Source organism: Poecilia reticulata, linkage group LG17 (genome assembly GCF_000633615.1).
Source record: "Poecilia reticulata strain Guanapo linkage group LG17, Guppy_female_1.0+MT, whole genome shotgun sequence".
Taxonomy (NCBI): Eukaryota; Metazoa; Chordata; class Actinopteri; order Cyprinodontiformes; family Poeciliidae; genus Poecilia; species Poecilia reticulata.
Window position 1 is genome coordinate 17694443 of NC_024347.1, and position 23322 is coordinate 17717764.

At 38.7% G+C, this 23322-nt stretch overlaps 1 protein-coding gene across 1 annotated transcript in view; it reads right to left on the reverse strand.

Annotated features, from left to right (window-relative positions):
* Nucleotides 1–6168: 6168 nt before the first annotated feature.
* The window catches only part of eif2b3 (eukaryotic translation initiation factor 2B, subunit 3 gamma), a 44622-nt gene continuing 27468 nt past the window's right edge, over nt 6169–23322 (reverse strand). Inside the window, exons 6-12 of the mRNA XM_008434164.2 lie at nt 18348–18437; nt 16286–16422; nt 15933–16123; nt 14883–14945; nt 14607–14755; nt 10644–10747; nt 6169–6396 (exon numbers count right to left, since the gene is read on the reverse strand). Coding sequence (XP_008432386.1) covers nt 6344–6396; nt 10644–10747; nt 14607–14755; nt 14883–14945; nt 15933–16123; nt 16286–16422; nt 18348–18437 — 787 coding nt within the window. The 3' untranslated portion in view covers nt 6169–6343. The remainder of the gene's footprint in view (nt 6397–10643; nt 10748–14606; nt 14756–14882; nt 14946–15932; nt 16124–16285; nt 16423–18347; nt 18438–23322) is intronic.

A 23322-nucleotide genomic window follows, 5' to 3' on the forward strand; every position in this document is an offset into this window, starting at 1 on the left:
ATTCTGCTACCCCGTTGTTCCCTGTCCTTCTGCACAATCTCCATTTCTCCGTTTCGTCTCTCCCCAGTGAACCCACCAATCCAGTCACTCATCCATGCTTGAGCTGCTGTCCGTCGCGGGTTTTGTATTCGCTATAAGCAGAGTCACGGAACCGCTTTGGCACTCAGCCGTCTCCCAGCGGCCGAGTCGCTGATTGTTCGGGCCCAGAAAGTGTTTATTTAACACAGAAGCAACGAGATTGCTCATGACTGCATTTCTTCTATTGCTTTCAGAACAGCTATGTAATGGGGGGGGTTTACATGAAGGCACCTCATAACCAAGGAAGTCCTAGGGAACGTTGTTGTGATTTTGATAAGTACTACATTTATAGCCTAGTAAAAATATTGTAGAAAAGTTCATTTACAAAAAAAGTTTATCTTAGAATATTAGAAAAGAAACATCATCAAACCCGCCATAAAAAAAGAGTTGATGATATTTAAGATTTGAAAAATTCAAGCTCTCACAGTATAAGTATCTAAACTTTGGAGGAAAAGGAATAAAGGAGAAAAGTAACAATATGTGTTTAGTATATGTACATGATCAGTCATTTATACAAAAACTGGGGGAAAAAAAGTACATTTTTGTGTTCCTTTGAAAAGATCATGATTTTTTTCTCCATCAGTTCTATTTTTCAACAAGAAAACATAAAGTACAAAATATTTATCACACTAACACCCAGTCATAATAGAGACATTTTAGTTGCTGTTAAGTTTATTTTATGAGGTCGCCTTTCCAAATATGAACCAGTGAGACAGACAAGAGTCAAATTAAATAGTCTGTCAAATTTAAAAACCAAAAAAAAACAAAAATCTGCTCAGCGGCAGAGGGAGGCAATCTGCACTGAGACTCTCCTTCAGAGTCAGAAGCAGAATCGAAGCTGCCACCCACGGTCTCACACAAGATTAATTATGATAATGCATTTCTTTACCCCTTTGTCATCGTAATGAATGGTTGCCTTTCTGGGGGCAAAACACACAGAACACAGAAAGAAACAGAGAAACACACTTTCTTTAAGTCTTTGTTTGGGACGGTTGTAACCGAGGTATTGTCAGACGCAACTGGCAGGTGGTAATGCAAACTTTGGACCTGTGGATTTTAAAAGAAAGCACAGAGCTTCACATCTATCCGTCTACCCACTTATCCATCTATCTGCCTTTAATAATCAGAATTTTGTTTAGCATTTTAGACCTGTTGGAATTAAAACAGAATATGGGTATTTTAAAAGAACAGTAACTGATGTGAGATTATAAACAGAGAGAAAGATTGAATCAGATGTTGGTGAAGATAAAAAAAAAAAAAAGGGGGGCGGGCGTCCATTTCAAATAATTTAAAACAACCGGTGCCGCCAGAGTTCTGCCTCAACACTTGTGCTAATCAGATTAGAAAGAAATAAGAACCTTGTGGGTGTCAAGCGGGTCAATCTTTTGCGACTTACTGCAATTTCACTTCAAAAGGCTTGATTCCAATCAAACAGAGGCTCAGTGCTGACTTAATTAGCAAACTGGGGGCTCTGCAGCGACAGGCAGCAGTATCTGGCTTAGGGGACGCTGGTGAGGGTTTCTGTGGCATTTCAATGAGCTTGTTATCTTCATGCATTCTCTTTGTTGGCCAAGTAACATAAGCAAGTGAAGTTTGTCAAAAGAGCGTCTGTGTGTGTGTGTGTGTGTGTGTGTGTGTGTGTGTGCATTTAGAAGTTTAGGTTGGAGATGGGGTGGGTCTGGTGGAGATGCCTGTGAAGGAGGATGTAAGCATCCTGAAAGGTAGCGTGTGGGGGAAAAAAAAAAAAAAAAGGACGAGGGAGGAAATTCATTTGTGGTCCAAGAACACAGAAGACAAATTGAGGAAGTGTTGTGCTAATGTGTAGGGGTCAGCAGCAAACACACGCAGGTTTCTGACTGACTACCACTTGGGTGGCCTGATCGCTCGCCCTGTGTGAGCGTGTCTCTTGCTCACCCACAATCAACCCTCAAGCAATGAAGCCACCCATCTACTCAGGCAATAACCCTCCACCTCTCCCCCCGCACCAATCCCCATAGCAGAACTCAAACTCCACCCTACCTCTGCGCGTCTGTGTGGATGTCTGTGTGTCACACATTTTGTCTCCTTTCATCGGGCCACCGTGTCCATCGCGCACTGAGCTTCTTTATTCTATATTTCCACACTTGCAGGAAATCACGCAGACTGGATTTCATGCATGGGGCACATGAAGCGTCAGAGACCAAGACATGAGGAGTCGCTTTAACGACTTCCTAATGTCTAGTTCTTTTCCTTCTCGACTCAGTGAGGTTTTTATTTCGTCAGTGAAGGAACGCTTGTTCAGAATATTTCAGTTTTAATATTTAGATACGTATTCATTGATGGCTTGAGTTTCAAATCATTCACTGCCAAGAGGAACACAGCTCATATTCTGCATCCAACGTTTTTTTTAAATCTGATTGTTGATCCAACATATATGTAAAAAACTCTATTCTGTTCTTCTCAAAGTCTTTCATGACACAGTTGTATAGTAAAAAGTCCATTATGCAAATTTTTGTTGACCCATGTTTTTTGTGTGTTGTAATGTTGTAGTGTCGGAAAATGCACTCATAAATTATATTCATTATTATAGCTGAATCTTAAAAGCCCCGTAACAAAATGTGCCGTAATACATTTTTACTGTCTGTATGGAACTGTTCTTTTAAAACTACAAACCAACCAGCTGGATGTTCTTATCTCCATTTTTCTGGGAGCAAAGTTTACCAAACAGAATTTACAGTAATGCTATCGCATATAGTGACCTGTGCTGTTTGATAATACCAACGACTGATTTTATATTTGTTTATTTATTATACGTGCTTCTTTTTTAAACTGGACTGAAGCTTTTTTTTATATGTTCTTATGTGGACTTGTGCAACGTAATTTAGTTCTGCTTAGTTGTGTCTTTGAGGTTGTGCTAGTAAAGTAGATTGTTGACTCTTGCATTCCAACACCATCCCTGACTTGTCTCGTTAGACTAAAACGAATCTTAAAATGCCTGTGCAGCAAACCAACTGTAGGAAATGAGCTGCTCCATTAAAGTGCAGCCAAACCAGTGGGTGGCATTTTGTTTWAAAACATGCAGTTTCAATGAAGATAATAAAACTCGGTTCCCCGCTCAGCTTACCATAAAGTGTCAGCTACTGGATTTGCATTTAAATCTGAAATTTCTTATCTTGCAAGTTTTCCATTTTCCCATACTTCAGCTTCCATCACCTCCCACAAAACATTACTGTTTCGCACAAAACGATACAGCAAAAAGAAGACATGACAAAAACCAGGAAATGCACCTGACCAAGTCAAATCATGTGTTTATGTTGTTGATGCCAACACTAAACGTACAACTTCAGAGGTTTAGTAAGTGAACCTAGMAAAACATGGGAGATTTGTATTTGCCTCCATGCGTCAGCACGGTTTCATCATCTTACAGGTGTCTGCTGAGCAGCAGATTAAAAGCGATTGCAGAAACAGGTTCAGCCCTGATGGCATTGTACAGAAGGGACTCTGTGGTTTTTGTACAAATATACACATTTCTACCCAAACACACCCAGCTGTGTAGTTCTCATCATGTGGTCAGAAAGAGAGGTCAGAGAGGTTCATTGCTTAAATAGAAAAAGTCAATCCAGCTGAGATAAAGTGAATCCTGACTGTTGTTTTTTTGTGTGTTTTTTTTGTGAATTTAAAGCTCAGGTAGGAAATGTTTTCTTTCGCTGGTACATTCGGTTTGTCTTGGAGATGAAAGGCAGTGACAACTTCAATGTCTGTTTTGAAAAAATAAAAATCCGGCAGGGGAACTGGTGGCAACGCAAAGTTGGTGGCACAGCTGTGAAGTAAAAAAAAAAAAAAAAAAAGCGAATACTTCAGCCGTAAAAAACAAAACAAAAAAGGTTTCCTTGAAAAAGAAAATGACTAAAAGAAATTTTTGAACATCAATGAATGCATAAAATCTGAAATTACAGAGTGGTCGTCCAAAAGAACTGAACTCCTAAGTGTTTTATTTATGGGATTTTAGTCACTTATACAACATGGACATAAATCTGTGGTAAGACCTAAAACCACATTAAGCTCAGTTTTCTGTCAAAGTTGGGCACTGGTTGTTTCGCTCCGACACCATGTTGTACTTCTGCCGTTTTTTTGCCTTTTGTTCCAAACTATTTTTAGGGTATGAACTTTATTCATGTGAATCTGTACATTCAAAGATTAAAACGCTTTTCTAAAATCAACTGTTTGCCAGTGCAATGAAACATGCGGTTTTGTGACTCAAGTACATATTTTCTACCAGTTTTGTGCTTTAAGACTAAATGTGACATTTGACATTCTCAGGCTGAACAGCAGAGCTGGAAAACCAGAACTCTCTGCCAAAGCAAGACGGCTTATTCTTCTACTGACTCTTATTTGGGTTTAGTTTATTGGATTGTGTAGTTTGAGGAAGCGAGACATATTAGCAATTTTAAAGTTTACTTATTTAATAAACAAAGAGGGGCCTAAGGTAGTGATAGGAAGAATTGCAAACATTCACAAAGTAAAGTCTGGTCACACACTGATGTGGGACACCTCCCTATTCCTTAATGAATTTGTTGCAAGTAAGTGTGGTTGTGTTAGTTAATGTTTAGTGCAGGCTGCCTATTCTGTCCTCTCCACTCTGAAATTCAGAAGGTAGTTTCCATTAGAACCCCACTCTGTGGGGACAAGTTGGACCAGCTGGGGGGACAGAGTTTGGTTGCTAAGTGAGCAGTAATAYGATGGTCCTAGTCTCTTTATGAAATTAGATATCTCCACTGATGATGATGATGAACCTCTTTTTTTCCAGGATGAGAGAAGCTGCCCCACACCATCAAACTATATCCACCAAAAGATGTTTGGTATTGGCAGCAAGGACAAGTTTTTTTTATGAGCACAGCCCACATACTGAACTGGGATGTTTTGAACTGCCAAGAAATTTTTGTAGTAATGAAAAAAAAAAGACTAATCTCAGATGTTTATATTTTTGGTGCAAAGTTTAATGTGATTATGGGTTCCTTAGGTCCAGACAAATATCACGCCACAGCAAAGAGGCAAACTGATCCACAGCTGTCAAAGCTGCATCAGGATACTTTGTGTTGCACTTTGCATCTTCAAAATATATAATGTGAAATACATCTATTATTCTTAGTTGAACACTTCCTGCCACACTAAATCAAATATTTGCTCTTTTATCATTAGCCAATGATTTTAATCTTCTCAAAACATTAAAGAAGTTTAATTATATTTTAGTTATAATTAACTGCATTTTGTTGACCATATCAATATTGCATAGCACATCCTTATGTCTAAATCAAGAAAAAAATGTAGAGCAATTATATTTCAGCATAGCTTATTTCTCACATTATTTGAGGTAGAAGACATATCTCTCATACATCTTGCTTCCAGGCATGAAGAGAGACTAAGTGACTCAAGCAAGGCCACAGACACAATAGGAAATAGGGGAGAGTAAATCAGACACACTGACATCCCTGTTCTCATCTCCTTCCTACAAGACTTAAGAAACTTCTAATCTGTAATTTAGGAAAAAAAAACTTCACCAATGGAATGCAATAAATCTGTCGACAGACAAGAGTTTCAGATGGGGAAGACAAGAATAAGAAGGAAAAGAAAAGAAAAAAAAGAAAAGCATCAGCCGTGAGTCAGTTTCCTCCTGCGCCGGGCTAGCGAGTGTGCGTCAGGGTGGGGCATCGGTGTTAACTGATACGCGATCGAGCTGGGTGGTCCAGGCCCGACACATACACCATTTTTGTGTACAAATAAACTTAACCCCCTCCCCTCCCCCCCACACACACACCATTGTGGTCACCCCTCCCACTGCCTTTTTCCTCCCCATCTCTGGCGCTCACAGCTGCACAGCGTGCGTGTGTAAACACCTTAACGCATGGACACGATGGTGTGAGTGCGCGCACACGCTCCTCCCTCTGGAAGACTGTAAACTGAGTAATTGAGAGCTGCTATGAGGAGACAGAAATGATCTGATGAAGGCTAGGATAGCTGACAGGATGGCCAAGATATGCCARTTAAAGTTGGTCATTAGCTGTACATGGCGTTAGAGGAGAGTGAAAAAWCAAAAAGACAACAACACACAAATCCATGCACTCAAGTCAACTTGTCTTTATTCAGACTTATTGTAAAAAAAAAAAAAACATTCCCAGACTGTCCAGCAGCTTCCAGGCTTCTGATTGGACAGTCGGCTGGAGTCAGTTACTCTCAGGTTTGCTGCTCTCAGGTCAACAGGTGAGGTTTCGGCTTTTCTGCGACGAAGCTAGATCTCCATCAGTTGGTCCGTTCCGACAATCACCTCATTTGTCCGTTCAGCTGAGAAGAAGATTACAGGTGAAAGGTAAAAATAAGTACTTGCTGTGATGTTTACAGGGATTTATCTGGGGGGGGRAAATGAGAGAGTAAACACACCACAAATGACCACTGCAACAATATGCATTATACTCTGAGCCATTTGTGAGTCAGTCATACTTATTTTCAACTACACAGTCAGAAAACGTTCCAGTCCGAGCAGATGAAAAATAATATTCTTATCTTTGCTGTGCTTTAGTGAGAAAGATGTTKTGTTGGGAATATTTTTCCCAACTATCAAAAATCCGTATTACAACCACCGTATAAGTTATCTTGTAATAAAAAAATATATGTAAATATATATATCAATTTAAAGCAGTGCATCACATTCATTTTCAGCTACTTAYTCATCTTCATTTCCTTTGTCTGCTTTGCTTTCTAAAATTACCTTTCTTGCACTACTTTTTATTAGATTTGTCCATTCTTTTCTTTTAAACATGATAGTAGTCACATGTTTACCCTGTGCTCTCTAAAACATGAGGAATAAAAAACTTCAGCTAGGTTTTGTGCCTTCTCTCATTCCTTACACCTGCAAGTTCAAATCAAACTACAGCATGAATAGATGGCACAAGATCAAGCCTCTTGCAAACAAATGATTGAAACTAAACCTTTGTAGATGTTTACAGCTCAATTTTCTTCATGCAAGTTGCAGATAGCCAACGAATCAATTAGTACGTCAATGCAACATTTATGTAGTAGCACAATTAAAACCCCCCACAAAGGTTGGTCAAAGAAACTGACAATTCAGCCAAACAATAGAATAAATAGTAAGTAATTAGGTGAAAAAAAAAAATAGAATAAATAGTAAGTAATTAGGTGAAAAAAAATGGTGAAATAAAATTAAGATGCCTCAAATAACTTTCAAATATAGAAAATGTACATGCAGTTAGATTGCTTCAGATATTTGGTGGTGAGCTACTCCAAAGGTTTGGGGAACACATGATGAAAGGTTGGTCACCCCTATGTTTTGGTAGCAGTCACCAATAACAGAATCATTAATATTGATGATAGATTKCTGTATTGTAATTTGCAGATTCAAACAGCAAAAAGGTCAGACCTCGGCATAAAAACACAACATGAAAAACTGTGTCCAGGAGCACAAAAGCAGCGATCTTGCTCCAGGACTAATTCATAATTTAGCTTTAGATCAGCATAATATGAAAACTGGCTGTGATACAAACATTGCCAAATATGATGAGTTCTACTCACAAAGCTGTTTTTGCCCCATACTACTACAGTCCCAACAAGCACAATAAATAACTGAATGAATTTATTTCGACACGATGAAATCAAGAGAAATCTTTACAGTGGATTAGAACTAGAAAGTCCACTGTGTGCGATCCTACAACTTTTATTCAGTCCCGATATCTCAACTTTAACTGCTGCACTAAAAGAAAATGTGTGACGATCCCTTTTAACCTTCAACTTCTCTAACACGTGGAGTGCAGTCACAATTCCTCCTTGGGTCGGCGCCCTCTCCTACCTCCAGCCCCCTCCGCCACCGAGTGCCGGTGCTGATCCAAAACAAATGGTGGCAGGGAGCAATGTTCCATCCACACAGACAGGTTTTAGTGTGAAGGAATCTTTTGCTCAGAATGAGCTTAGCCACTGTTGTGTGAAAGGAGAGGACAAATGGAGCATGGGACTGCAGGAGAAGGAAGGGAAGGAAAGGTGGGGAGTGACTGGAGTGTAAAAGAGTAAAAGTATATGCTGTTTGAGCCAGACAAGTCTCCAATGGCCGATATAGTTTGTGTTTACATATTTCTCCAGCCGAAGGAAGGATGGGAAGCAGAGAGGATGCTCGGCTGTTTTACATCTACCCGAATACTGACGGTTGGGACTTTATTTTAAACAGATTTGCGCCATATTAAACTGAGGATAAAAAGACATGAAAGGGATTCTGTCTTCTTCATGGTGTTGGTAAAAATGTGCATCAAAGCACAAAGAGATGAGGTATTCAGCCTTGAAAAAGAAAAAAAGAAAGAAGAAAAATCAACAGGCGATAAACGATTGTGAATGCAACGTATGTGTGTGTCTGTGTCAGGCTGTCATGGTGGTCTTTGGCTGCTAACAGCTTCAGCAGTAGGGTGAGTGTATAATGTCTTTAACAGCCTGCGGTCAGACAGCTAGATTGGCAACAAGGAGCTATCTTTTATTCAAACATTACAACAATACAGAGAAAAGGAGACGAAAGCTTTATGTGCCATTTTAACTTTTATATAAAGTAATCTAATCGAAGACTGAATCTTTTGAAACTGATACCAAAGACGACGAAAACGGGCACCAACTTAATTTTATAAATCATTGTTTGTATGCTGACTGCAGTTTTTGAGTTATTGAAATAAATTTCACTTTCGTACGAAGGCTTATATTCACCATAAAGCAACATAAAACAAAATCAACAAGATCAAAAGGCACTTTTATAAGAAAAAGAGAGATTTATCCGTGACTGAACATTCAAAGTAAATGTTGTCAAAACCATTTACATAAAAACGAAACAACAGAAAAAAAAAAAAAAAAGCAGAAGTGAGATAAACTTTGTCAGAGCAATCGCGCCGTCTGTTTCAGAGCGGACTCAGCTGTTTCATTTCAGGGAGATTTTAGCTCAAATTCAAACTGTTGCTGCTCAGTGCGCCCTGTTGTTCACTCAATTAGGCTTCATAGTCTGGTAGCCTATAGCTTGTTCACTCTTTCTAAAGTGTTCACAAGTTAAAAGTGTGTGCATGCGTGTGTGTGCTGTGCTGTGTGTGCGTGTGTGTGTGTGGCTGCAGGCTGCTGCTGTTGAATTCTGGGTGGTCCTGTTCTGGCCGTGCTCTCTAACCYCTCCATCAATGTAACACACACACGCACACCCCCCCCCCCCACACACACACATATATAGAGAAACACAAACACACACACGCACAGCGCTAACTCTGGGAACAAGAGGATTAAAGAAATAAAAAAGAAAAAACTTTGACAAATCGGACTTTAAGAAAGAAGAGACTTTCCTTACTGGCTCTAATACTTGGCACCTATAAATGAATGTTACACACATACATGAACACCTTATCTGAGTCAGTCAGAGGGACGCACAGGGCGTCAGCAAACAGGCAGTATTTAGAAAAAAAGAGTATATTGGAAGGTCAAATACATTTTGATTTGGATTTTTTTACATTTACAGAAATTAACTGATCGGGATTTTCCTAGACGCTATAACAACTTTCATTATCCTTTGACTGATTTTCTTTCTTCCATGTTAAGGGCAATAATTAATATTAGTAAAACTAATGTGTTATAGGCACTTTGATAGGTAGAGAGTTTTGAAAGTGACTGATACTGTGAATGACATATAAAGCTATCCTCATTTATGCATCAAAAACTACTTGAGTATGTAGGACATCCTGTTGGTTGACACATTTATCTCCGTCAACCCATTGGCAGAGATAAATTTTATACTGTTAGTTATTATTGGTATTTTATAAATTTTATATTCATCTTTAGTGGCTCTATTTTAGCCACTCAAATACACTTCAACTGTAGAAGCATCAATTAGTCTGTCGGATTTCGGTATTGGCCAATATTCCCTTTATTAGGCTCAAATTGATGATCAGACCAATCACAGAAAAACAGTTTTAATTTAACTAAATACATCAAAACTAATAATTCAAAATCTAAGAATAATTAAAACTTGTCAACAAACACTTCCACAAATAATATATACTCTTTTGTGTACATTTACAAATACAAGTTGAATGACATATACTTCAATGAATAAATGGGACTAATCTTTTCACCAAGAAAAGCCAGATGGGCACATCTCTAATTTCCAACCACTCTTGGATCTCATGACAATTGCAACAGCAAAGTGGAAAAATAATATTTTTTTTTGGCTGTGAAAGACATGTTACAAAAAAAAGAAATAAAAAATACTACTTATTTTGCAAAAATGCTATGAGGAGCTCCTGATGTTCCGCAACTAAAATGTTGGCTGTTCTAATTCAATATATCACACTCAATGAAGAGCATCCAGTGGAAACTGCTTCATCACTATTTCATGTCACAAAAGTGCCTTTTGATACAGGGCGTAATAATATGCTGCTAAATAAAGAATTTGAAAACAAGCCTAAAACAACACAGGGTAAGTAAGAAATGGAATAAGAAAGAACCTATTCAGAGCCTGTTTTTTTTTTTTTTTAAACTTTGGGTGTGTTCATGTTGTTGCGTCTCACCTTCTGGCTCAATTCGTTGTCCGTTTCCCACCAAACAATATTTGAGGTCGGCTCCCCTGCCAATGATTGCATTACTGCAGATTACGCTGCCTTGGATATTGCATCTAGAAATCAAACACACACATTTTTATTAATTGGACGRCTGCTGSATTCATATGTGAATAAATTTCAGTGTTTAGAGGTGAGCATCCAGGCACGGGGGACAGTGAACACCAACAGATCAGAACTGCGTCAGGTAGGAAGGCAGCGAAGTGGAAACAGATGTTTAAGGGATTGGGTGGAGTAAAAAAAATAAATAAACGAAGACTTTTGGTTGTGATTGGTCACAGCTGAGTTAGTCTATTCTGCAATACTTTGCCTTAATAAGTGTGGCGAAAAACTTCTTTAAAGATTTTCCTCCTGTTTCAGATATTTCCACAAGAAATTCCTACTTTTCCGGGCTTAAATTTCTAAATTTCTAGATTTGAAATATTTCTCCTGTTCAGTTTTCCTTATCTAAGTATGTCACAACTCTGTCAGTCAGTCACTTACATCRAAAATGTCAAAGAGATCGTTGACAGTTTAAGGCGCGATTATGGCAAAGCAAAGATAAATAACATTTGCATATAAAATCCTTTAAGTGATTCAGATTTATCTGTCAGATCACATAACAGTGAAAGCAGTTTGAAAATCAAGTCATTTTCCATACTCTATTTTTCCCCCCCTCCATCCTTGCACAGATGTGGGAAGTGATAAAAATCAAATGTCATACTTCTCCAGACTTTTCAAGATTGAACAGGAACCCCGTAAGAAGTAACTTGAGAGTTATAAAGCTAAATCCGCTTATAAATTTCGCTTACGTAGCACTTGCAAGAAGTGAGTCAATGTCCTGTTAGCGCTGAAATACTTTTCAAACTCGGTTGCATGTTCTCTGCAAACATCGGAGAGCATTTATCCGCAGTTTTCCTCCCACAGCTGCAGGGCGAACCGAACGGACAGACCTCAGAGTTTTTCCCCCCTCGTCGTCAAGCACCTCCACACCTGCTATGAAAACTCTGAAACATCCAATCGACTGGGCTTAATGACATGACATTAGCATTAATGTCGGCTACTGTGAAAACAACGGTGTGTGCTGTGTGAGAGCGCGCGTGTGTGTTTGCCTGTGTTACAGATCTTGTGCTGCAGTTCCACCTGAGCGGGCCGTGCCAACCCGCCGTGCGTGCTCTCATTCAGCCAAACCATCACCATAAAATTCTTGGAGCGACGCACAGACGGTGCCTGTGTGTCCAGCGCCCGGCTAACCATAAAGGGCGTGTATGTGCAAGCGTGTGAGATACAGAATGTGTGTATGTGATTGTGTGTGTGTTTCAGAGGCCATGGGAGCCAAGTGGAGAACACACGTGGGTCTCGCCCGGGCAGTGACGCACACACACTTGGCTGCCCGTACCTCACACACAGACAGGTTTGTATTGGCCCATTTTATTCAGGTGGTTAGACCAGGATGGGAACAGGAGAGATGTTTGTGTGCGTGCGCGTGCATGTGTTGGGGTGTGTGTGCGCATAAGGGACTACCTAGGAGGTAGCGGTGGTAGTTGGTGATGGGAGATTACAACATTCAGAGTTTTGTAACATTACAGAGAAGGGGAGACCACCAAAGAAGCTTCGGAGCTGAAACACCACTAATTACTAACACCAGGGCTCCTCCTTGTCATGACCCCCATATCCTCCCTCCCTATTACACAAACACACACACACACACACACGCATACACGTACACACATCAACCCCCACCTCCTGTGCCCCCATCCTATAAAGTTGACCCCTACTATCCCCCCCAACCCCACTGCCAAACACGCAGTGCTTTGTCAACAAGCTCTGGTCAGCTCCAAACAAAGAAATCAGAAATGCAAGAGGTTTCAGCGACATGACTGGGGTCTGCTAATCCCCTCATACTGGCTCTTTCTTTCCCTCTTTCTCCGTCCTTATGTCCTCAAAGCAATAAAAGAAAGAATTGCAATTTTCTTTCTTGCGTGGTAGCCTGCTTTCCCCCTTCGCTCCTTTCTTCCCTTCTCTCCTGTCTCTCATTCTTTTATGGCCTCGTGCGTGCACCTACACGGGCGTGATGAGGGTCGCCGCGCTGGCTGGCCGGGCTCCCTGAAAGAGCTTAAGGAGGGATGGTTGGAGGCAGAAAGAGAAGGGAGATGGCGTCGGGGCCGCGGTGAAAAGAAAGGGAGGAGGAGTAAGAAATCGAGATAAAAGGAAAAGACCTTGTGAATGAGTGCATTAAAATCCGAAATAGAGGCCAAGTTGAGTTCTCCTTCCAAAAAGATTCCTGGCTAAGAGACTGAACAGATCAATCTACATRCTAATTCTACTGTAGCTACTGTTGCTCTCTGTACGGCGGCACTTCCTTCTTGTAATTTCCAAAGCTGAGACGACTTTTTGAGGTTTAAAAATGTTGCTTGTCACGGAGCGTCGGTCTTGCTTTGGAGTCCTTCGAATTTACATAATAAAGTTAATACTTTTTAAGAATTTAACAATGTCTGGAAAAGAAAAAAAAGGCAGCACGAGGAACTTATATTATCTGTGAAGGTTTAACCAAGAGAGCTGGTGGGTGGAGCTAACTCTACTGCAGTCAAACAAATTGGTTTAAAATAGACTTACGATGGAMGTTAGCCCATATTACAATCTTGTAATGAATTAGTGTTGGGTAGAAATTCATGTTCTATAACAGTGGTTCTTAACCTTCTTTGAGGTACCGAACCCCCCAGTTGCATATGCGCATTCACCGAACCCTTCTTATTGCAACACCACCCCCCGACACACAAAATATTTGCGGTATTCTGATTTAGTAATGTAATTATATTAGCTGTGTAACCACCCCACACCACTAGAGGCAGTACCAACCCCAAAAAGATGCGATTAAGGAGCAGATTTAGACTATAGAATTTGGTCAAAACTGTGAGCTTTGCTGAAGTAATTAAAGACAAAAGTTCAAATCCATGCTGAGAGTGGAGCTCCTTCAATCRGTGCTYCTCCGCAGCTCTGATTGGCTAAGCAATGTAACGTGATCCTCTGCAGCAAGTGATGGCAAAGCGGCGCGYCATCACGACTTTACACAAGTGTGTCTTTACCACCGCGGCAGAGGCTCYGCCAAACCCCYGAGATCGACTCACCGAATCCCTGGGGTTCGATCGAACCCAGGTTAAGAACCACTGCTCTATAAATAAGTCGGGTCCTTCTCAACTAAATACAATTTCAGTGAAATATGTTTCACTGTCAGAACGGATGTTGCCATGGAATCTGCCCAACATATACATATATATATGTATATATGTATACATATATATATGTATATATGTATACATCAAAAACTATTTATATATATATATATATATATATATATATATATAGTTTTTGACCCCACACAAACTCCTGAGGGACCGCACAGAAAATGTAAAAACAATGTGATTACTAGATGTCCTTTTACTGCCTGTTTCTAAGTAGCATTTCAAATCTAGAATCAATCTGTGATGACAACTGCGATTAAATCTACTGTGAGCCTTGATTATGGATTTATTGACATTTTGACAGAATCATGGATGCATTTATAAACATTTAAGTTCATGTGTATCCAGTTTACTTTAAATTATGACAAAAATAAATAACTATATAATGTTTAATTTTTAAAATTTGGTCACTATGCACTTTAGCATTTGTATAATACTCAAACACACAACTTGTAGCAAAACAGACTCYGAAAAAAATGTGCAATGAAAGAGAAATTATACATTATAATATATATAGTGTAACATAATTAATAACTAATTCTAAACAGGATTAAATAGAGTTTGTACCCTCTTTCTAGTCTAAAATCCACTGCAACTCTACTGTGATCAGTCTGTGGAACCTGGCTTCTTCAAAAAAACAGTGACTACATGGATGGATGAAAGAACCAGTGGAAAGGAGTGTGTGTTTTCTCACCCTTCCTCTATGGTGACCGAATGCATAACAATGGAGTTGGTGACTTTGACCTTCTCTTTCACGTTGCTGGATATTCCAATAGTTGATCTTTTTATGGAAGTCTTTTCTGCTATCTGGCACCGTTCCCCAATGATGCTGTCTGACCCCACCTGCAGGAAGAGCCCAGACAGTTAATCTATTCTTAAGTACACCTAATAAAACACAATACAGACATTGATGTGAAGCACAAATTGGACTCAAACAATTAAAATTTGGAAACGGGAGCATGACRTTTACCTGACATCTCTCAGAAATGACAGCAGAAGGGTGAACTGGTGGCTCCTCAAAAAGCTTTGGGGCCTAATTATAAGAAAAAAAAATACCAATATGAGAAAAACATGAAATAGTAGAAAACATCTAGAAACCAAATCCCAAAGTTCAACAAGATCTAATAGTAAATAATAATAAAAAAAGACTGGTGACTCTAATCAGACACTGTTAACTTGATCTGGCCTGAAATGTGACTGGAAACAAAAATGTTACCAGGTCACTGTAACAGYAACACTCTTCAGTGTGGATACCGTCACTGTCAGAAGAACACATATTTGCTATTTCAATATCAGCGAGGTGTTAAAGAAGCAGAAGAACTTTTGCATGGGAAGCTGTTTAAAATGAAAATGTATTTTCTATGGCATTTCTAGAGTTCACTGAGGGTTCAGAGATCAAGCAACAGAGACACTCGCAAGAACTAACAGAAAGGCTAAACTGAGTACAGCAAAGTTTCTCTGTTTTATACTTTTGAGCTTAAACCTCCATCTTAAAGTGAACAAGCTTGATTTGGAAATGTTGATCGTCTTTTGCAAATGTTACAGTTAAAATAAGGATCTACACATTTTCGAAGGCACTAAATTATTCTGTTTCCTGGAAAATGCTGTTTTCTAAGAAAAGTATTTTCTGGGGTTACTGTTTTTTATTAACGCTGGTTAGCAGTGCTAACTGCTAATAGAAGATCCTAAAGTAAATTTAAAATGTCACCTCCCTAATTACATTGTTGTGGCTACTCTTCTATCACAATAGCTCAATATCGTCTCAGCTCCTAATTTAAACAATTAATGGCTGCTCAAAGTATTTAAAATGTTTTAAATGCTGCTCTTATACCTTCTTAAAAGTTCTGAAAATCGAAATCAGCATCGGATAAAATCTGTATTGGAATGTCAAAACGTCAGAGATGGGAGAGAGACGGAAACTTTGCCACCAAGTCAGTGGTCAGTGGAATGTATCAAACATAGTAGAGCAAATTCTTTAGGAATGTGGACACCAGATGAGCAGGCCAACTCTCTGACTCACCTGCCTGTTTGCCTCTATGTAGGCAGCAAGAGTGTTAACACGGTAGCACAAACCCTGCTCCATAATGTGAACATAGCAGCGGAGCTTTCCTCCGTGGTAGGCCTCACTCATGTCGCCGCGGTGGTCATTCCAACAGGACCGCTCCTGGGCCAGCTGGAGCAGAGGCTCGTCCCGCGATGAGATGAGCAGCTCTAAGAGGAGCAAGGGGAAAAAATTAAACTCAACTCCTTTGGTTCGTTTGTGAGATTTATTTWTTTTTTTTCCTTTTTAAATCGGCTATGACACGGAGGCTGTTAAATGTTATTCTGATCTAATTCTGATGTGTGGTGTGGTATTTCAGTGAAATCACCAACCGTGGTTTGTAGAGCAGTCATTCTTTTTCTGGGTCTGATCCTCCAAATCTTCTTTCACCTTCTGGCTGTTGGGGGTTTTGGAAAATTGTTTGCGCACCAAGTACGGTACCAACTCTCCTCGGATTGATGAAATGGACCTAAGAAAGAAAAAAAACATTTGTTCATTTAATATGAACTTATGAAACAATGCAGAGACATATTCATATCCTATGAAAGATTGGCAACCGTCGTGAACTAAAGCAGGCACAGGGAATGGAATAAGGGTATTTAAAGTAGTCAAAACTCTAACACCAGTATTAAATGAAGCCACAATAACAGTGTGTGTAGATCTTTATTGTTTAATAGCAATCTCTGTGTGAAACAATAAGCATAAAAAGTTCCTGTTATTACTTTTAAACCAAAATCAGGGATGAAACTCCCCCCCCCCTCATTTCTCACTTCAGATCATTTTCATCTGTTTGCTCATCTCTGGACTTTGCTTCGGTGTTCCTCTCCACCAACTCRCAACCCCAGGCCCCCGCCACCTACTTTCTTTTAAAGGGAGATTAGAATTTCCATTTGAATGACAGGAGAAAAACAACAGTTACTTTGTCTATTTCTGTCCTCGAGCAGAGGACAGAGAAAGAACACGGAGGAGGAAGRAGGAGAGTCCGAGAGGAGCGGCTGAAAAGAGAGTCCAAGAAAGAAGCCGGAGAAAGGAATGAGTCATCTAACAAGAGAGACGATACGTGGTAGTGGGCGAGGGGGCACTGGTGATGCAATGATTGATGTCAGATTTATATCTACATCTCTTTAATTCAAAATATTATCAAGATGAGCAAGAGCGAAATGGGATTTGTTTGGAGGTACTGAACAGGAAATATAGTTTATCTCAGTTTAAAAATGGGGAAAAACTAACTTGAAAATATCAGATTTCAATGAAAGGAGTTTTATGCTTTCAATAGAAACAGAGATATATACAGATAATACACCAGTAAGAAGTAATCAATACTCTTCTTTAATATTTTTAGACGGAATGAAGGTCTTAAATGTAGAAGTTTGAACATGTTGAATCTATCTATTCAAGGTATAATTAAGCAAGCTTGATGCTTTTTAKAATTGTTTTATTAACATATGTCTAAATTTTCTCTTATTTTCTAATAAAGCAGTGATCATGACATTCAAACAAAACAAAAGTAAAGAACTGGTGAATTCTGCTGAGTGTATATTTCACTGTCTGAGGAAGATTCAGTAATTTCAAATGTTTCGATTTCACCTAATAACAACAGCTACAGTGTAGGAACTTGGACAGAGTTACATTTGGCAACATGACACTAATTACAGGAAGCAACAGATTAGAGATTAGATTGGACTGTATTAGAGAAAATCGACAATAAATTCATAAATTATTTACAGAATTCTTGTTTTCAACTCAATGAAGTTCAATGCACCATCTTCATTCTACCCTTAWACATTTTGTTGAAATGTGCCATTAAAAGCCAAACATTAACATGCAATTMTTTAATACGATGTCAACTTTTGACCTGTACTCTTAAGAGGTGAACATTTGCCATTTGTCTCTACTGTAAGACACAAAAGCAGGACCACAATAATTGGGTTTTGCATCACTTTAATACGTGGGATGTTTTTCTTCGTAGACCAAGTGAGCTTCATCATTTTCCACAAACCATCTAAATTTACGACATGTTGATATCGGGTAGATCCTCCATCTGGTGAATATAAACTCCAGGCTGCAACAGAAGGCCAGTGTCGCACTGCTTTACTCCGGAGGCTAAAGGCCTAACAGCCTGTCTCAGTGGCACATAGTAAAACAAATTAACACCTAGCTAGAATACCCCGCTCGCAGACGCTTTCAAAGCCTTCCACGCCGTGGAACCGCGTTTAACAGTTGAAACAGATTAGGAAGTGATTGAGGGTTCAAGCTGATGTGACTGTGTGAGTACATGCATGTACCTTATGTCTACATGAGCACATGCATGTCAGTAAACGACCTCTGCACGGGGAACACAGGGTGAGAACGTTTTTCTTCATCTTTGAAAGTCGTCACAAGTACAACACTTACTTGTTTTCCGTGAGAAAGTCAACAACTGCTTTTTTCAGACAGTAGAGGTGAGCGTCCACCAGGCCTGTTTTGATGTGCATCCTGGGATGTCTAAAAACAAAAAGCAATGAAATTATTTCCAAAAGGTAATTTTTCAGCTTTATAAGGTTTGTCAACAAAAAAAAACAACAGAACTTTGAAATTAATACATTTAAGTTAAAATGCTCCATGACAAAAATAATGAATTGACTTAAATTCTAAGTTACGCATTACCTATTGAAATGACAACTGTACAGAAACAAACTGGATAATTTAAAGTTGGTTAAATATGCCATTATTGTCATTTATTTAACCAGTCAATGTTTTATTAAGACTAAACAAACTGTTCCAAGGGGAGCATGGCTAATTTAGGAAGCATTACATAAAACTGACAATGTTACACAATTAAAATATTTGAAAATAATGACACTAAAATACACTAGGCATAAGTGAAAATAATAATATGATGGTATCATGATTTTATTACTACTTAAAAATAATAAAATACTAGGTGAAATAATTCTATTTTTATTCAAAATGATCAATTCCAAATCAGTTTAATTAGATATTTTTCTTCTATTTTCATTTTCTTATTGAAACACTGAGCAAATTATATACGGCTTTTGCTCTTGCCGGTTTATGTGTTGTACTGTGCTACTTCTGGACCTCCGCGGTGCAACCTGGACGACGTTTTATTTTTGTTTTATTCATGAGGTTCTCTTCATTCAGGCAGGAGTTGCTTACAGAAAACCAGAAACGGCCATTTTACTGACATAAACGTCACAGACGGAGGACATCTGCGTACTATACAATGTTGGCTACAACCGATATGGATTCACAAAGCTGGTGCCATGAGACAGCTGCCAGTCAGACAGGTTTATATTGACTGAGGCGCCACACACACACAGACACCCTACTGTGCATTTGCTCATTCACACATTTCTTCCCCACGCGGAGACAGTGTGGCTCTAGTTAAAATGTGGCATTTATAAAGCGAGAGGCAAAGAAAACCACACCATCCTCCACGTTTCAGGAGACAAATCCATCTTCACTCGTTCACCCTCTCTTGATTTCCTGTACTCCTCTCCTCTTGATCTTCTCAGTCATTACATAATGATAGTGATAGGGGAGTGTTGTTCCTGAAAGAACCGACCGGCCTTTGCATGTTTATTATGCCCGTTCGCCACTGAGGCCACATATCCATGTAACTGCTGGACATTTTTCAAAGCATGCTGTATTGATTTAGACTTTCGTAAAAATCAAAACAAAGCCTGGGACTTATCACAGAACAACAACATGGCTTTGGCAAAAATCAAAAGCAGACATGATGCTTGTTGTTCACAGTTTTTGTTTAATCCGTTTTATTTTTCACATTAAATGAAGCAGGAGATAACGGCGGATTAAAGACCAGCAACTTGATTGTTGGTATAACGTAGTGATGCCAGAAGGAGAGAACTAGTAATGACATTAAGTCAATATGCCACAAAGCTGGATTGGCATTTTGATAAAAAAGGCTCACAAACATCTCACATAATGCAGTGACCTTCTCTATCTTCACCATAAAATTGTGCTTGATTGCGTTTAGGTTTGCCGAGTTATACTTCTGTGTGGGCAGATCAATGTTGCCCACGCTGAGCTGTTCCAATCGAACATTTATTGCGATTACTTATGTCTGTGTACACGTGCCTATCGTAAAAAAAAATGTTTTTCTTTCTTTTAAAAAACATACAAAATAAAACATTTTGCAAAATAAGTGCAAAATAAAACATCTTATATCTTTCTACAATTTGAAAAGTTCCCTTCTAAGGATAATGCATTTTTTATTTAAAAGGAGCAAAGCCCTAAATGGTTCTTTTTGTTGTAGCGATGGSCGACCTCTGGGACAKACTGATGCACAGATGAATGAACAGATGGACTGATGGGTGGATGGATGAACKGACTGGTGCAAAGACAGAGACACACAAATGAATATAAGTTTGCAAGTATGGACTTGCAAATGGACTGGTGGATGGATGCATACATTGGATGAACAGATGGATGAGTGATGGATGGATTTTTTTTTTAAGCAGTCCATCTCTGCCATCCACATTCTCATCGATCCAACAGTCTTTTGTAAAATTCACCAGCTTTTGTGCAACTACAGCAGCCTAGAAATATTGTTGCTTGGTCTCAACCAGATGCTGAAAGCCATAAGTCAAATCTAATATACATGTGTCTGAGTAAAAGGTATTTTGAAAAGCATAAAAACATATGCCGGTGCACGCACTGACGTGCTCTGCGGGTGCTTATTTGAGGGTATTTATTCGCAAAGCATTTCCCAGGTGTTCATTTCGGCGAGCGGAGATTGAGCATAAAGTTAAATTTATGGGAACACCCAGGGTGTGACAACAGTGTTTGGCACCTGCAGGCAAGATACTTGGACTGGGCCAAATGTGAGAGCATCTAAATGTGTTTTGCACTGACTGGTGGCTCAAAAAGCCAAGAAGACAGTGCAAAAATAATGTGAAATATTTGAAAAGATCTGTCTAAAAATATGGCAAACTCTATACAAAAATCTTCACAGTTTATGAAGTAGGAGTAGAAATAGTATACTGGTAACACTTCCCATTAACAAACTGTTAAAATAATATCAAATGGCAGTATTTGCATTCGATGAGTGAAATTAAATATTATAGATCTTTTGACATTTATATAATTTGGCACWWTATAAATAAAAACTGATTTGTTTTGATTGATAAACTAATATTTAAGCAAACAACTATTATCTTGAAGGTACACTACTCTAGAGTGTAGAGAGCCACATAAATAGTTATGACAAGGAAAATTTGGCCTCTGCGTCTTGAGTTTGACGCATGCTTTAAAGAARAAATTAAAATATTAATAAATACTGATTCTGAGAAGCTTTGTTATGAAATGCATTGACATTTAAATTTTTGCGCAAAATATATTCATGATTTATTTTTTCAACTGAATCCTCCATATTAATAAGCAGTTTTGAAGTCATTAAGAAAAAAAAAGAGAAACAATTAGATTTCCCCACCCCCCCYMAAAAAATTGAACAATCATCTTTGTTTAATAAAGTTTCAGTGCACTGTGAATGTTGCAGAGTTCTGTCAACAGCAGCAGGAATTTAGAGTGCTTGGAGGCAAGGATGACGCAACCCTTCCCCTYGGATTAATGGCTAACTCCTAAACTCGAGAGAAGAGTCACAGCTCTCTTGCTCTCAAACAAAGCAAGCATAATGTCTTAATTAATTAAAACTGAAACCACACGGYGAACAATGACTAAGATGCAGCAGCGAGGCTGTGGAATACCTCCATTGGTCTGGTTTTGAAAGTACAATCGACAAGGCTGAAGGGCTTATGCGAATGAGGAGCATTTACCATTGTCTCCAAAAAATGTCATGCCAGCCAAAACATTGCCGTCATTTCAGGAAAATGCAGATTCTGTTAATTATGACTAAGAGAAAGACTCCACCAAATGACACGGTTCCCCCAAATCATCACAGACAGTGGAAATGTCCCGCTCAACCACAAGATACTTGGAATTCTGTTTCTCTTCACTCTTCCTCCAGACTCTGGGATCTCTCTTTTCACACGAAAAGCAACACTGACTTTCATTTAACAGTCCAGTTCTTTTTTCTCATTAGCTCATRTAAAGCACTTCTCACCTTGTGTCTGGTTTAGAAGTGGTTTAACACAAGAAATGAGAAAGTTGCAACTCATATTCTGGATCCATCGGTTTGTGGTCGCCCTTCAAGCTCCGACTCCCAGTTAAAAGTCCACATCTTATGGACCTCCCCAAAACTGTAGAGTGTGCCCTAGGGTTTCATTGTTTGTTTTGAAACCATTTCTGACACTCTTGTTTTTCCACTGAACCTTMCAGGAATACAGTACTCTGAGCACAGCTTCTTTAGMAATGACCTTTTGTGGCTTTGTTGGTTAAAAAGTGCAATATTATGTTGGGTTTTTATAGACTAGAATAAGAAAATCACCTCAAACTAAACCTTTCTAGCACCTAAGGACCTCGCATTACAATGTTTGTGAAACATGACTCATCCCTGGAGAAATAAAATTTGTTATTACACAAAAAGACAAATTTAAACAGATGGTAGGCTTTCTGCAGTCAGAAAGCCTACCATTCTCAGGTTAATAAGGACATTAAGCTTCACTAAAGGAAACTTTGAATTACTGATCAAAATCCTTGGAAGCAGAGCRTAAAAACATGAGCGATGACTCAATACTTTAAGCAGCACTATTTGTAAAAGGATATTATGCTGTAAACTTTAATCTATCCTGATATTACTCATGTCTCAAAGTACTAAAACAGTTCTGACATAGCTGTTAGTTTTTATCCCATTATGAATATGAGAGTTTTGCATTACTCTGTCAATCGTTCAAAGTTTGAACAAACTATAACAGAACTGAGTGCAGTTCAAGATCTTATGTTTATCTCTTGTAATTTTTAAATAAGAGATTTTTTTCCTGCTCTCTCTCTCTGTCGCTCTTCTTTTTGACCTATTATGGCCATAAAGAGGAAGCTGTGCGATCTAACAAACCGCCATTTGTGCTAATTGTACTAATCTCTTTTTATGGGAAGGTATGATAACTTCAGTTCTTCACATCTATAAAATGGAAAAAATAACAGGTTATAAAAAAAAMCTAATGAAACCCTTAATCTTCTTAAACCTTGTAAAAAGTGCATTTTACAACTTACCTCACAACATAAAAATAAAAAAACTGCAATCTAAAAAAAGAAATATTAACAATTTGGTCGATGCTCAAATTTCTATTATCTCAAATTTGTAAAACACTGCATTATTACATCTAATGGTAAACATAGGCGTATACTTGCAAAAAACATTTAACAAAATAATTTTTGTAACATCTGTTTTTGGATATATACTTTTTGACCCCAAACTGAAACTAAAATATGAATCAAATCAATTGCACAGCCC